Source organism: Sinocyclocheilus anshuiensis, unplaced genomic scaffold (genome assembly GCF_001515605.1).
Source record: "Sinocyclocheilus anshuiensis isolate Anshui unplaced genomic scaffold, SAMN03320099.WGS_v1.1 scaffold185, whole genome shotgun sequence".
NCBI lineage: Eukaryota > Metazoa > Chordata > Actinopteri > Cypriniformes > Cyprinidae > Sinocyclocheilus > Sinocyclocheilus anshuiensis.
In genome coordinates this window covers 1,602,003-1,617,065 of record NW_015539887.1, presented here as the reverse complement: position 1 = coordinate 1,617,065, position 15,063 = coordinate 1,602,003, and the positions used below count along the sequence as shown (strand labels likewise).

The following is a 15,063-nucleotide window of genomic DNA, read 5'->3' as shown; positions in this document are numbered from 1 at the left end:
TGCATTTAATGTCATTCTGGATCATGCATTTTAAGTAGTAGTGTAATGAGACATCCAAAAATATCCGTTTACCACAGTCGCATATGCAGTTACAAAAAATATTTTAAATCATTTAATTCAGGTTAACACTGGCAACAAGTTATCAGTGATCTCATAGGTACCGCCCACTCAGGTCACGTGACATGTTACCTTTTTCAACCCCACACCTATGTTTATTCACGTGTCTGCCATTGTCACGATGTCTGCTGTGTGTAAACGAGCCTTGTACTTTTTCTGGTTATAGACGACTATCGATTTCATGTGCACACCTGTTGGTCAACATCCGTCACTGATTTCTATGTGGGAATCCGAGCTTTTCACTTCCAACCTGTGCTGAACTTGTCCTGGACTTGGAGATGGTGGACGAGAGTCCGACTGTTTCATTTAAGGATCTCATAAGTAAAGTCCTTGAAGATCACAGGAGCAGAACTGATCCTCCTCTTTTACTGAAGAATGGCTCTCAGTTTAAGAAGAACCTGGAAGTTGTAAGTGTTTTAAAACTGACTTCACTTCACTTCACTTCACTTCACTTGTGCTTGCGTTGTGGAACATTTAAGTGTAGTATTTGTTTAAAGTTTGTTTTGGAAATTACTCCCAACAGTGACTTTGAGAACAGCTGAACTAATTCATATCATTGGACAGGCTGTAATATGAGATTGGTTAAAGGGAAACCAGTTGGGTGGGATTTTAAACCTTGAATGAGGTGAATGTTTCTTCAACACAAAGAGACAATGTCAATGCAAGAAGATGTTTCAGATAGTTTATGTAGCCTCATAACAATGAGACCACTGAGACAATTATATAAATAAGTTGTTGGTAAATTGGTTATATGTAATGTATATGTATTGTAGAATAGTTTGGTAGGGTCTGTAAGATTGCTGTATTTTTTGTTTTGTTTGTTTGAAATATGTCTTTTATGCTCACCAAGACTGCATTTATTTGATCATGAATACAGTTCGATGGTAATATTGATATTCAGTAGCCCAGTTCAAAAGTAAAATATTATTGCAATTTAAAATAACTGTTTTCTATTTTAGAATGAATATTTTAAAATGTAATTTATTCCTGTGATGACAAAGCAGCCATTACTCCAGTCTGCAGAGTTACATGAGCCTTCATAAATCATTCTAAAAAAAGCAGTTGAAAGGAATTGTTTTGCTTAATATTTTGTGGAAACCATATTTTTTCCAGGATTCCTTGAATATATATATATACATACATACATACATACACACACACATATATATATATGCATACATACATATAATAAATATACACAGTACACACTCATATATTATGTAAACAAAAACTTTTTATTTTGGATGTGATTAATCGCAAATAATCTTTTGACAGCACTAATATATATAGTAGTTTTAGTTCATTATATTTATGTTTTAAAAGTACATGTAATTTCAGCTACCTGAGCATTAATAAGTAACGTATAATATAATTTCAGTATTGCATTTGCATGTTTTGAACTTGCAAACACTTTTTTTTTCACATAGCAATATACTTTTTCTAAAGTAAAGTCGAATTTGACATCTTTGACATCTGTTTGTACAAATAGAAAAGGTCTCAAAATAATTCTAATGTTTGACACAATAATAACTAAAGCACCTTTCAGGTCATCATGTGTTGCTGATCTCTTCATTATGTAATAGTATTAATAAATGGCCCCTGTTGTTTCAACAAATTCTAGACATGGGGTTTAGAGCTGCTGTTTACACTGACAACAAAAATGACTTCACCGTGTGTTTCCCCAACAACCCACATGAGTCAGTTAGCTAAAGTACACAATGAGCTTTCACTACAGGCTGCTTTGCTTTTTTTTTTTACACTGTGGTTTCTTTGGAGACACAATTCTGTCAGCTACCTGTATATTTCACAATTCTGTTGCATGTGTTTTGATAACATAACATAGCTTTTATTGTTCATATGGTCATTTGTTGTGTAATCTGTACGTTCTCGCAGGTCTTATGACTGGATGTTTCAACCAATCTGATCTTTCAACAAACTGACATTTTGTGAAAAAAAAGTGGTTGAATTGGAAAACCTAGACATGATGTTGATATGAATGAATGTTTCATGCAATCGTCATCGCTGCTGTTTTAAGATAAGAAACAGCAGACAAAGTGTATTGTCTCAGGACAAAGAGCTGTATTGTTTTTTAGATGTTTAACCTCTTTTTCTCTCTCTGTTAGATTATATCTCAGAAGCAGTCCATCTGCTGTTCAAATGCTGGACAGACTAGACACAAGGTATATCAGGCATTTACCTCCCGTCATTGCTCTCAGCCCTTCAGTGACTTGAGAATCTGGTTGTTTCATGGTGTAAAAGTGTAATTCATTTGGATTGATAGAATGGAGTTATTGTCAACACTTGTTTTAGGTTGTATAATTGTTAAGATACAGCTTCCTAACCAACTGGAAGATTGAGATTATTAAACACACATCCACGTAAAAACATGAAGAGTATTTACACAGTTTATGTTCTCTATATTTTGAGTAAATCGTGTTTAATATTTTGTTCTTGTTTAATTCTGACCCTCTGTTTCTGTCCTGACAACGTTATCAAATGTTATTGTCAAAATCTTTCTGCTTTATCATGACTTAAGAATGTTCTCTATGTGTTATGAAGGCTTGCGTCAATAATGTACCTTGTGCTGGCCGAGCACTGAGGAATGCGTTCTTATCCAATGGCCAGGATAACTGGAAAGCACATGTTAAACTGGCAAGAATCATCAGGTAGGCTTCACTGCAATAATGTATGATTTCTAGTTATAAAATATGGCCATTCACGCCAAAGGCTGATAACTATAGCTATAATGTTTAACCCTTGTACGCTGTTGGGGTATTTCAGGACCATAAATGCTTAAACTACATTTGTTTAATAAAAATCTTTCACAAAATGATGGCACATTTTTCATGTTATCACCATGAATGAAATTAAGAAATGTAGATCTTTAAAGTGAATTTTACATAAAATGATGGTATTTTATATAAACTAGTGCTGTCAAACGATTAATCGCGATGAATCACATCCAAAATAAAAGTTTTTGTTTACATAATTTATGTATGTGTACTTTGTGTATGTATATATAAATACACACACATGCATGTATACATTTCAGAAAAATGTTGTTTATATATTAAATATATTTATTTATAATATAAATAATATGAATATAAATATATACATGTAAATATTTTCAAAATATATGCTGTATGTGTGTGTATCTATATATACATAATAAATATACACAGAATACACACATATAATATGTAAACAAAAACTTTTATTTTTATGCGATTAATCGTTTGACGGCACTAATATAAACATGTATATACAATTATTAGAAATTGAGGCAAACTTTAGTCTTGACACTGGAAATTTTGAGATTCATAAACTTTCAATTTAACTTCAAATCTTAACCAAATAAAAGGTTTTGGGATTATGAATAATCTTAAAAGATATGTTATGATATAAAATAAGATATATTTCAGATTCTGCACATTTAAATCAAACTTATTTGTACAAAATACCACACATCTTTCAACAGAAAATCATTTGGATATACAGTACATCACTCAATCTTGAAATATTTCACAATTTAACTTTGTAATTTAAGACTGAGAAACTGATTGGAATTTACAAGTTTATTTACAAAGTCACATTAACAAACCTTTTATGAATCTACATATTTCAAAATGTACAAAAATGTAAAAGTGGTTTATAAATCTTTTTTTAAACAATCAGCTAAATATTAGCCAGTGTTTATTTATTTATTTATTGAAAGCATTATTACAATGGTTTTATTTTGTTTAGTAAAATGTTTTCCTGTTCTCATCTGGCATATTCTCAGGAGGACATATATTGGTCTGGAGCTTGTGGAATGGCTGATGGATCGTTGTGAATTTATCCAGAACAGGATGATCGCTTCCAAAATCTGGAACATTCTCCTGGACTTGGGCATTCTGCTTTCAGGTGCATAGACATACTGTTATTGTGAATGATTGGATCGGAGGCACAAGCATATGCTGTAGAGTTTGGATGATTTATTGATTATATTATAAGCACAACATGCATATTGAATCTGCAAAACGGCCTGGCTCCCTATGAGGTGCCTGAGCAGAAAAGAAAGTCTAGACTGCTTTGTGTCAGATGTTTAACCCTGTTGTTCCCCTGTTGTGTCCAGTGGAGCAGAATAATGTATTTGAGGACTCCAGGTCTTTGTACCAGTTCACCTTTGAGGAATGTGAGGCCCAGAGCTGTGATTTCAGAAATCAGGTCAACTGGACGAATGCAGTACATCTGCTGCTACAGCTGGTCCCATACGTGCAGCTCCGCGGTGGAACCCAGAAGCGGTGAGCACGTTTACACATAAAGCTTAATGATAGTGTTTTTTCTTAGGTCGAAGGTCATTAAGTATCTTGTCCCACAGGATTGTAAAACTTAATAGCTTTTAATTTACCATCCAGCGCTAACAAAACGTGCCTAGACCTGACAACAACCTTTACTGATTACCTTAGCAGAGCTAAACATATACAAAGAGGCTTTTAATTGCTATGTCAGTTGTGATTATTTACCACTTGGATTGTTTTTCTTGGCTCGGGATCCAAAAGATTTTTTGATGCAGGCTAAAGTTTTACATCTGTTCTTGAATCAGCGCCTCTCCCAGTGGACCTCAACTGTTTTTTTTTCTTTTGTTAGTTGACACTTATATGATTTTCTTTGAATTAATTTCAACTTTCCTAAATTCAAATTAGAATTTCAATTCTAGCTCTTGTTTGCTACCCCTGTTCAGATTTATTACAAATCTAGGAATAGAGTGCTGCAAGTCCTAAAACCCGGACACAAGTTTTTAGCATTTCCGGTTTCGGAAGTCTCAAGATATATTCATATTTTATTCTACAATACAATATACATGAATAATACCACATTGATGATTTTTTTTAAAGCTTTTATGTGTCTTTATGAAGGGCAGTTGCTAACAAGTGGCTAAAAGGGATCAAAGAGGTTGTTTGGGACATTAAATGTCATTAATGCTGAACTGAAAAAAAAATCATCCACTCCCTAGTTCACTTCTACAGCTATTCCTCACACTCTTTCAAACTATTCTAACTCAGTCTTTCCAAGCTGTAGATTTTGAATTAAAAATGTCAGAAGCTTAATTGTGGTGACGTTGAAGTCATGTGTAGTTTGTTTTTAGCCTGCGTTTAGCTTTTTATTTCTGGCGATTGTTTTTAAAGGGGTCATGACATTTATTTTATTTTTTTTTTAATATGTTCCTAGAGGTTTACTTATAATGTTTAAGTTTTTTTTTGTGCAAAACACAAATAAATATGTGGGAAAATGATTATTTTCAACCCTCGTTCTGACCCTCTGTCTAAAACTACCTGTTTTTAAGGGGCGGGTCCTTTAAGGCTTGTCGGGAATCAGCCACTGTTATGATTGGCTAACGTCAATGCATAGGAAACAAGTATCAATGCCCCCTCGCTATTGCATGTGAGTGTTTTGAAAACATGATCAAAATAAAACGGTCATTTCCAGACAAAGCTTTATGAAATCATTTACTTACGGTTTGTGATGCAGCTGCAGTCAGATCTAATACCGCTTAATTTTTCAACAAATGTTTCTTTGTGAACTCTCCATGACACTGTGCCTCGTTTACTAAACAAAATACTCCAAACAATCCTCTGACATGATCTGGGATGCCATTAAAAATAAACTATGCACTTGTTGCTTATGCTGGGATCCTTCTGATATCTGTACAAAGACGCGAACAAGCTGTTTAAACCAAACGCATCAAAGCGAACATTCTTTCACTCCATTTGTCCTACTGACGACTAGGGGTGTGAAGTAACAAATTACAAATACTCACGTTACAGTAATTAAGTAGTTTTTATCAGTAATTGTACTTTTTTGAGTAGTTTAAAAATTGTGTACATTTACTTTTACTTAAGTACATTTTAAGTGATGTATCGGTACTTTTACACCGCTATTTTCCTCCGTTTGTGGTTGTTACATGCTTATTTTAATTTTATTTTTATTATTTTAATTTTATTTGATTGGATAGAGAGTAATAGGTCTCGTGACTTTCGTCAAATCAAATTGTGCATAGAAAACTTTAACCGCCAACTGTTTATCATGGCTGCTGGAAGTGCATTCTTCAAGCATCAATTCTGTCGCATCTTCCTCTAACTTAATATGTTAAGGTAAATTTCGGATTTATGCTTACTAAATGATTTGTATATAGGCTATGCTGGCCTGAAATTTGGTGTGAGGTTGTGGGTATTGCAAACAGTGTTAACTCTCGCAAGTGCCACGTTCGGTAAGTTCCCACTCACTTATAAGACGCGCGATCTGCGCTGCCTCGTCTCTCTCGCGTGCGTTCTGCAGCGGTCACTTGGATAAGTCGTTGTTGCTTGTTGAACTTGTTGACTTTTGATGAGTTTGAGCGTGTGATGCGCGCTGTGAAAAAGTGTGTTGGAAACACAAATTGAGGACCAAATCTGCACCTTATTGATGACCCGTGGCGTTAATATACTGCATCTGTGCCAGCGCCAGTACTCACTACTCAATACTCATGAGTACTTTTAAATAAGCTACTCTTTTACTCTTACTCAAGTAGTTTTTTGGACAAGTACTTTTACTCTACTCACACTACATTTTTTGGAAGGTAATGGTACTTTTACTTGAGTATATTTTTTCAGTACTCTTTCCACCACTGCTGACGACAGACTCAAGCACGTGGACTGTGTCAGAAAGTGAACGCACATCTGTATACTGTATCCAGTGTAGACAATATAGCGGCAGTGATTGTAATTTCTATTTGCATTTGACGCAACTTGACACTCGCATTCACCGTAATCAATTGTCAGCCGTTAAAGGGTTAGTTCACCCAAAAATTAAAATTCTGTCATTAATTACTCACCCTCATGTTGTTCCAAACCCGTAAGACCTTCGTTCATCTTCTGAACACAAATTAAGATATTTTTGATGGAATCTGAGAGCTCTCTGACCCTCCATAGACAGCAAGGATATTACCACGATCAACTCACAGAAACGTAGCAAGGACATCGGTAAAATAGTCCATGTGACATCAGGGGTTCAACCGTAATTTTACGAAGCTACGAGAATACTTTTTGTGCGCAAAGAAAATAATAATAACATAATTTATTCAGCAATTCTTCTCCCCGAGTTACCGTCTTCCACCATTTTGGAGAGTTCCCCAGAACGTAATCAACGTAATGAGTGTTCAGTATGCGCGTGCTTTCGCTGAACGTAATCAGCGTTGTTTACGTTCAGTAGACCGCGCGCGCATGCTGAACGTAAACAACGCTCATTACGTTTACCATCAAAAATATCTTAATTTGTCTTCCGAAGATGAACGAATGTCTTACGGGTTTGGAACAACATGAGAGCGAGTAATTAATGACAGAATTTTTAGTTTTTGGGTGAACTTTCCCTTTAAGCAACTGAACACCAGTGGGTGGGGCCTATGGTGAGAAGATGACTATTGGTCGATGTGTTGCTCTGGAGGCGGTGTTTATGCAAATGTTTGTGCCTGGGTGACGTCATCTTGCACCTCAGATCCAAAACGAGCCGTATTTGGAGCTTGATTAAATAAATGCTTTGTTTATAATGAGGAGGATATTTGAAGCTATGAAACTTGCAAGATGTTTTAATGGTACAAAGACCTCTTATATGCCAAAAGATTAAGGCAAATTTGATTTCTTATGTCATGACCCCTTTAAGCTTCATAATTAATAAAAGTTGTGTTCACTCGTGAAGACTGTGTAAGAATCAAACTTTTTCTTATTTTCTGTAATAATCTAAAAGGCAATGGAAAAATCCTATTGGCTTTCTTTCGAGGCATCAATTAATATCCATCAATTTATTGGTTAAAATGATTAGGAATAAGGAACATAAAGAGTTTTTTTTTTTTTTTTTGACTTGAGGCAACATCTGCATTTATTCACTTGTTAGTCTTTAGTAGCCTTTGGCTTTCTTTCTTCTGTGGAACATCAAATATATTTTTACAACTGTAAACTATCTTATTTTGTGCTTCGCAGAAGAAACAAAGCCATACAGGTTTGGAATGACATTAGGGTGAGTAAATGATGACTTTTCATCATTTCATCATTTTTTTTGGATGAACTGTCTCTTTAAGACACAAATTCCAATAGGCAAATGGGGCATAATCTGCAAACCATGTTTTACACAACCAATGACCTGTAATATGGACAGTGCTTGTAGATAATGTAATGTACAGTCATCATTCAGGATTTCTCCATGAGCATACTAATGTAGTAACATCAGCTCCAGTGCTAGCCTTCACCAGCAGATGTCGTTGTGAGAGTGCAGGACAGATGAATGATTTTGCTCCAGGCTCTGTCTGTCTCACTTTCAGATGTTCAGACAGACCCAACCTGTTCAGAGTGTCGCCCCACTGCACAGCGCTCTCCTTTTGACCTGCCACTGTCTGTCAAACCATATCTCATCACTTCTCAGACATGCCAGTATAAGATGCAGCCTATCCATCTGTTTTCTCACTGCCTCTGCACTTTGGTTTGTGCTGTTATGCTTTGTTGACGTTTCATAACATCTTTTAAAAGTTTTGAAACATTATTGATAGCTCCTCAAGGAGGTTTAAAAGTTCTAAAGTTTTGGGTGTAATTATGATGTCTTTACAATTTCTAGCTATCTTTAAATATAAAAAATATATTTTTAAATACACAGCTTATTTTTTTAAAATACACAAATCTGTTTATATGTCAAAAATATATTATAATAAAAGATTTTACATAACATTATGATAAATATGAAATGTAAACAAATTATAAAAAATGAAATCTTTAAAAATAAAACGTGAAAAATTTTATTGAATTACACAACTTGTTACACAATCTGTTTGTCAAAAATGTACTATAATACATTTTAAAAAACATTAAAGTAAATATTAAATGTAAAATTATACATTAAAAATTAGAAATGTAAAATGTATACATGTAAATATATAATGAACAACATTTTATTTATTTACTATATTACTATATTATTAAAATAAACAAAAACTTTTTAAAAATCTGTCAAATTTATTATAGATAATTTTTTTTCTTATTTAAAATATATGATGTAAAAACGATATTAACATGACAAATGTAAAATTTCACACATAAAATACTATTCTTTATTTAAAAAATAAAAATTCGTAAATTTTTTTTAAATTAAATGTAACATTTTATTAAAATCTGCAACTTAAAAACTATATATCAAAATGTATTATAAGAATAAATGTTTTAAATAATATTAAAATAAATAAAATGTAAAAAATTATACATTAAAAATTAGAATGTCAAATTATACATGTAAATATAGAATTATACATTTAAATTTGTGTATATATATATATACAGTGGGTGCGGAAAGTATTCAGAATATATATATATATATATATATATAAAAACATGGGGCCAGTGAAAATATTGGCAGTGCAAGTAGAAATCTGAAAAAGTACTCAATGTTGAGTCTTGTTGACCTCCTATGAGCCACAAAGAATCGTGCAGCTCTGGCCTCACTCACCCAGATCAATGACGTTTAGCACTTTGGTAAACGGTACGTAATCAGGAGGTCAGTGGACGTAAATGGAAGTTGAGCTATAGGTCGTGTCCCTCTGCATCATTTCCTGTCTGCTGGGAAATTCGGTCAGGTTCTGTCCTAATGGCTTTGTCTAAGCAGGATGTCCATCTTTAGCGAGATCAGACCTGTTTTTAGGTCCCTCTGTCTGCGCCTCCGTATGGCCTGATTAAGCTACAGTAGTGTGATTTTTGGGACATTATTTTGGAGTTTTGCTAGTGTTCTAGCCAGCACAGTCACAACTCTCCGTTGTCTAAAGTTGTTAATGTTTATGTTTTTAACAGTTCAGTGTGACAATAAAAGATTGGTTTTTGCCTTAGAGTGATGTTGTCAGATGGTCATACTAAGAAACGTTTTGTATTAGTGTTTCATGTGATTTTGAGAAATGTTTATACCATGCAGTAACATTTTCCTTACGTCTTGTGAGTGTAAGTGTACACGTTAATCTTTTTTAATTAAATGATAAATTACTATTAAAAATGGAGGAATAATGTGTGATACTATTAGTTTAAAATAACTTCTCTTTGAATATATTTTAAAATGTAATTTATTCCTATGAATTATTACTACAGGCTTCAGAGTCACATGAAATCATGCCGGAATCATTCTGATATGCTGATTTAGTGCTCAAGAAACATTTATTATTATTATTAATGCTGAAAATAATGCTTAATAATTTTGTGGAAACCATTATACATTTTTCAGCATTGTTTGATTAATAGAATGTTTAAAAAAAAAAATTATTATTGAGTTAACGTTGTTTTGGTTTGTTTTTTTAATAAAAAGGTCAAATTATCTGATATTTTAAGACTTATTAACACGGTCATAATGGATTCTCACTTTTTTTCTGCATGTTGGTTATACCACATGACTTTAATCTAGTTGACAAAAGTTTTTCAAATAACAAATAATTATGAAACACTATGCCAAACTACTTGATAAGCATTTCCTTTAAAAAAAAAAAATGTTTACTTTGCCTCCTAAAAATATCTAAATGAGTTGCAATTAAGAAATAAAACAAGATCATAATAGAAAAAGGTGTGTTTGTGTCATTGTATGTTTAAATGATATTTTTAAACAAATTTAAAAAAATAAATAATTGATCCAGACAGAAGAAAAAAAATGTTATTGACCCATTTACATAGTACCATGTCCAAGGAAAAAAAAAACGGTCAGATGACTGATGTTACAGTGTGTTAAACAGTGTTTTATTTTGTTCTATAGCTATAAAGAAGATGCACAGAAAACATCTGATGTTTGTAATCCAGTTCTTCAAATGAGAGCTTTGGAGCATCTCACTTCAACGGTAAGAAAGCTATATCTCTATCTTTTGAGCTTTTTATTATTTTTATTTTTTTATTTCCAAATCCTGTATTTATGAAATTGACATGTGAGTATACACATCCAATAAGACCAGTTTCACACCTAAAAAAAAAAACATCTTAACGACTAGTGAACCTCTCTTTGTCGGTGTCTTCTACCCACAACATACAAAAGGTTTAGTACAGAGCATTTTCAGTTGCACAGAAGCCCTGTTACACCTGCGCTCTGTCCGTATGAGAGCCAGCAGCTGTGCTGTAATGACTGTATCAGTACATTACTGTGGCCATGTGCCGGATGCTTAGCTTCCAGCTATTAAGGTAATGTTGCAGAACCTCTCCTCAATGTGGCCTGTGCACCTGCAGTCACCTTGGCAACAGAAATAAAAGGACACTTCCTGTGATTCAGAGAGGGTCACCATTTGCATCGGACACCCTGGGAAACTGATGATGCTCACTATACATTCCACCTGAACCTTTGCATTGCTGTGTTCAGCTGAACAGTTGAGATGCTCAGTTTGATGGCTTAATCAATGAAATGTATCTTTAGCATGTAGCTTGTGGTGGTGTTTAGGACACCATGAAATAAAGTAGCTTTTTCTAGGCCATATGATTTTAGCCTTCATCAGATGTAAACAGTATTTGTCATATACGTGTGCATCAGTTCGTTTGAAAAATGAAGCTGATACACTGGGATATCAGCAAACAAAATATCTATTTGTTTTAGATAATGAGCTGTAGAAAGGCAAAAGATTGTCACACGTCTAAAAAAAAAAAGTACTGTAATGAGCTGGAGATCAAAATATTGAAATTAGGATATGTACTGTAGGACACTATATCAGATCTTGGCCAATATTAGTGTCCCTTTTTTTTGTAAATGTTTTAGTGTGTGTGTGTGTGTGGGTAAGGAGTTATTTTTAAGAATTTAAGATTACAAATACATATACATCCTATGGTAGTGAAAATACTACCGTTCAGAAGTTTTGATCAATAAGATCATTCATTCATTCATTCATTCATTCATTCATTCATTTAAAAAAATGTTTAAGGAAGTCTCTTCTGGTCACCAAGGCTGCATTTATTTGATCCAAAATACAGCAGTAATATTAAACAGCAAAAGTAATAGGATATTAAGACTTTGTAGCATTATAAATGTCTTTATTTCCACTTTTGATCAATTTAATGCGTCTTTGCTGAATAAAATTATTAATTGCTGTAACTTCTTTCCAAAAAAAAAAAAAAAATCTTACTGACCACAAACTTTTGAATGGTATTTCTCTTTCAGATAAATGCTGTTTTTGAACTTTCTATTTATCAAAGAATCCTAGAAAAAAAAATGCACACAGCTGTTTTCAACATTGATAATAATAATAAATGTTTACTGAGCAGCAAATCAGCATATTACAATAATTTCTGAAGGATCATGTGACACTGGAGACTGGAATAATGGCTGCTGAAAATTCAGCTTTGCCAACACAGGAGTACATTACAAGTTTATATACAGTATATTCAAATAGAAACCAGTTCCTTTAATTAGTAAAAATATTTCACAGTATTACCGTTTTGCTGTATTTTGGTTCAAATTAAAGCAGCCTTGGTAAGCAGAAGAGACTTCTTTTAAAAACAATTATTCTATGTGTATCGGCCAGATTCATCCTTTAGGTACAATGCTATTGAGAGTCAAATCAGGAAAAAAAAGGTGGAGACAAAAATCATATTCCCACCGTAAATGATGGCGATGTTCATGTACACCGTTCACTTCTTTAGGTTTTTAGTGGAAACGGTTACTTAGTGCAGCTCATTTGTAGTTGGCCTGTGCAGGGTCACAGTGGCACGGATCCCAGTTCAGCTCCATTTATCTTTGGCCTGAGTCTGTACACTCAGAACAGGGGCTGCCACATCGGACGGCCCCATAGGACATGTCGTTTTTATGGGCCACTAAGCACAGTTAAACACCTCCATTACACACCTGGTTTACAAATGCACAAACTTCCCCTGGTCAGACAGCAGATGGACTTCCCCTCATAAGTGACTGATATTTCCTTTCAGATGCTTGATAGATTGGATACATTTGTATTCATAATGTGCCGTGTGCTGTGGGACTTCAATGAAGAGTCTCTGCCTTAGATCGCATGGATTTGGGATGAGTGCAGTCAGATCACGAATAGATCACTTGAAAGTTTTGAGCCAAGTTTTTTATGGATTCCCAAAGGAATAATGCAACAGTTGGGAAATCAAAGGCAGTCATGCTTAAAAGAATAAGTAATGCTGTCTTTTTATCCCCCTGCTAAAGAAAAACTTCCAAGTATGAATCAATTTAGAGAAGTGATGTTTTTCTCTGTTAAAACAGAGCTGAGGTTTAGTGCAGAACATGTTGAATCATAGCTTCAAAGTATTATGTATCTCTTCAGCAACTGAAAAAAGCACAGACCCACAGAATAGTTTCCCAAGCAGCAGCATGCTCGTGATAAAAGGTTTCTGTAAGTTTTGAGTCCACTATATCTGAATGTTTGAAAGAAGAACTAACCATACAATGAATGTATCTTTTAATAGGTGCAGAATGAACTGTTGGCAGCTCTGGCTCGCAAGGCACAGACTAAATCTAGTAAGGATGATTCTGTGTTACTTTTTTTTTGGTTTTTCAGTGTTTTGTTTGCATTTGAGCATTAAGTATTTGTCTAGATTCTTCACCTATCAGCAGCATATATATAATCGTTTGAATAATGTATAAATCACTACTTTTTTATCACCAACACAAGTGGATGAAGGTTCAGAAGGAGTCTGTTCTCAGTGAGGTCTCATTTGAGAATAATATAGGTGCCTCCACATCACTCTGATTGGCCGATTTTTGTTTTTCCTCAGTGAACTAGTTTTTAGTTAGCACTCAGCTCAATTAAAGCTAGGACCTTCTTGTCACCTGTGGTATTTGCCAAGGATACAGTAAATGACTAATGGTAACACTTTACTGTAAAATTTAGTTTGTTAATAAAAGTTAAGTAGTTTGTTGTCATTGATAGTTCTTGAAACGTAATATACCAAATGAAGTTAACAAATTGAACTTTACTATAAAGTGTAACCTATTTTTATTTTTTTTGGACACTTTTTCTTAGGTGTTCCCCCTCACACTAAACTCCTATTAACATGCCTAGTATTTGCGTCTAGTATTTTCAGTTATTATTTAAATTTCATTGTAAGTGCCTCGCTATAGCCCAAATTTTCCCAAAGTAACCGTCAAAATTAATTTTTGTGGTAATAATTTATATTAATTATATATGTATATTATACTTTTTATACACATATTAGTTATATGTATTATGAATTACATGTTAATTTATACAACTTTAAATGTTAAAAATGTATTAATATATGTTGATGTTAACATTAGCCTAAATTAATGAATTTTGTAAAATAGTTTATTGTTAGTTCATTATGCCTATTGAATCAGTGTTGATGACTATTAGAACTTTTGTTAATAACATAAATTTGATGTTATTGTTATAATTTTAGTTTTCACTTTAATTTTAAAGTTTCAGTAATTTTGTTGTTTTTGCCTTTTTTAAAGGGGTGGTTCATTGCGATTTCACTTTTTTAACGTTTGGTTAGTGTGTAATGTTGCTGTTTGAGCATAAACAATATCTGCAAAGTTATGAAGCTGAAAGTTCAGTGCAAACGGAGATATCATCTTTTACAATTCTGGCAGTTTAATGCCTAATGGTAGGGACTACAACGAGTTACTTACCGGGTTCGTGACATCACAAACCCAGATAAACCCCGCCCTCGGGAATCTCTCTCTCTCTCTCTCTCTCTCTCTCTCTCTATCTCTCTCTCTCTCTCTCATTCAACTCCGCTCCAACAATGAACTGTTCCAATTATACACTTATTTTTACATAGCTATGAAAAGCGTTATTTATAAACGAGGCATTTGTTGCATCCAGTGGGGACATAATTACGGATTAATAATGACTTGTACTGTCTTTTTATGCGTTGCATCGCGCTGCGTAAACATATAACCATGTCTGCATTTGTGATTGGAGAAATGACAAACAAGCGCTACTCTACACTGCTC

General features: G+C 33.8%; 1 protein-coding gene across 1 annotated transcript in view; it reads left to right on the top strand.

Moving 5' to 3' along the window:
- The first annotated feature begins 120 nt into the window (after window positions 1-120).
- The window catches only part of rapgef5b (Rap guanine nucleotide exchange factor (GEF) 5b), a 20,522-nt gene continuing 5,579 nt past the window's right edge, over window positions 121-15,063 (top strand). Inside the window, exons 1-7 of the mRNA XM_016482237.1 lie at window positions 121-524; window positions 2,241-2,297; window positions 2,677-2,783; window positions 3,902-4,023; window positions 4,235-4,403; window positions 10,903-10,984; window positions 13,551-13,602. Of these exons, the coding sequence (XP_016337723.1) occupies window positions 396-524; window positions 2,241-2,297; window positions 2,677-2,783; window positions 3,902-4,023; window positions 4,235-4,403; window positions 10,903-10,984; window positions 13,551-13,602 (718 nt within the window). The 5' untranslated portion in view covers window positions 121-395. The remainder of the gene's footprint in view (window positions 525-2,240; window positions 2,298-2,676; window positions 2,784-3,901; window positions 4,024-4,234; window positions 4,404-10,902; window positions 10,985-13,550; window positions 13,603-15,063) is intronic.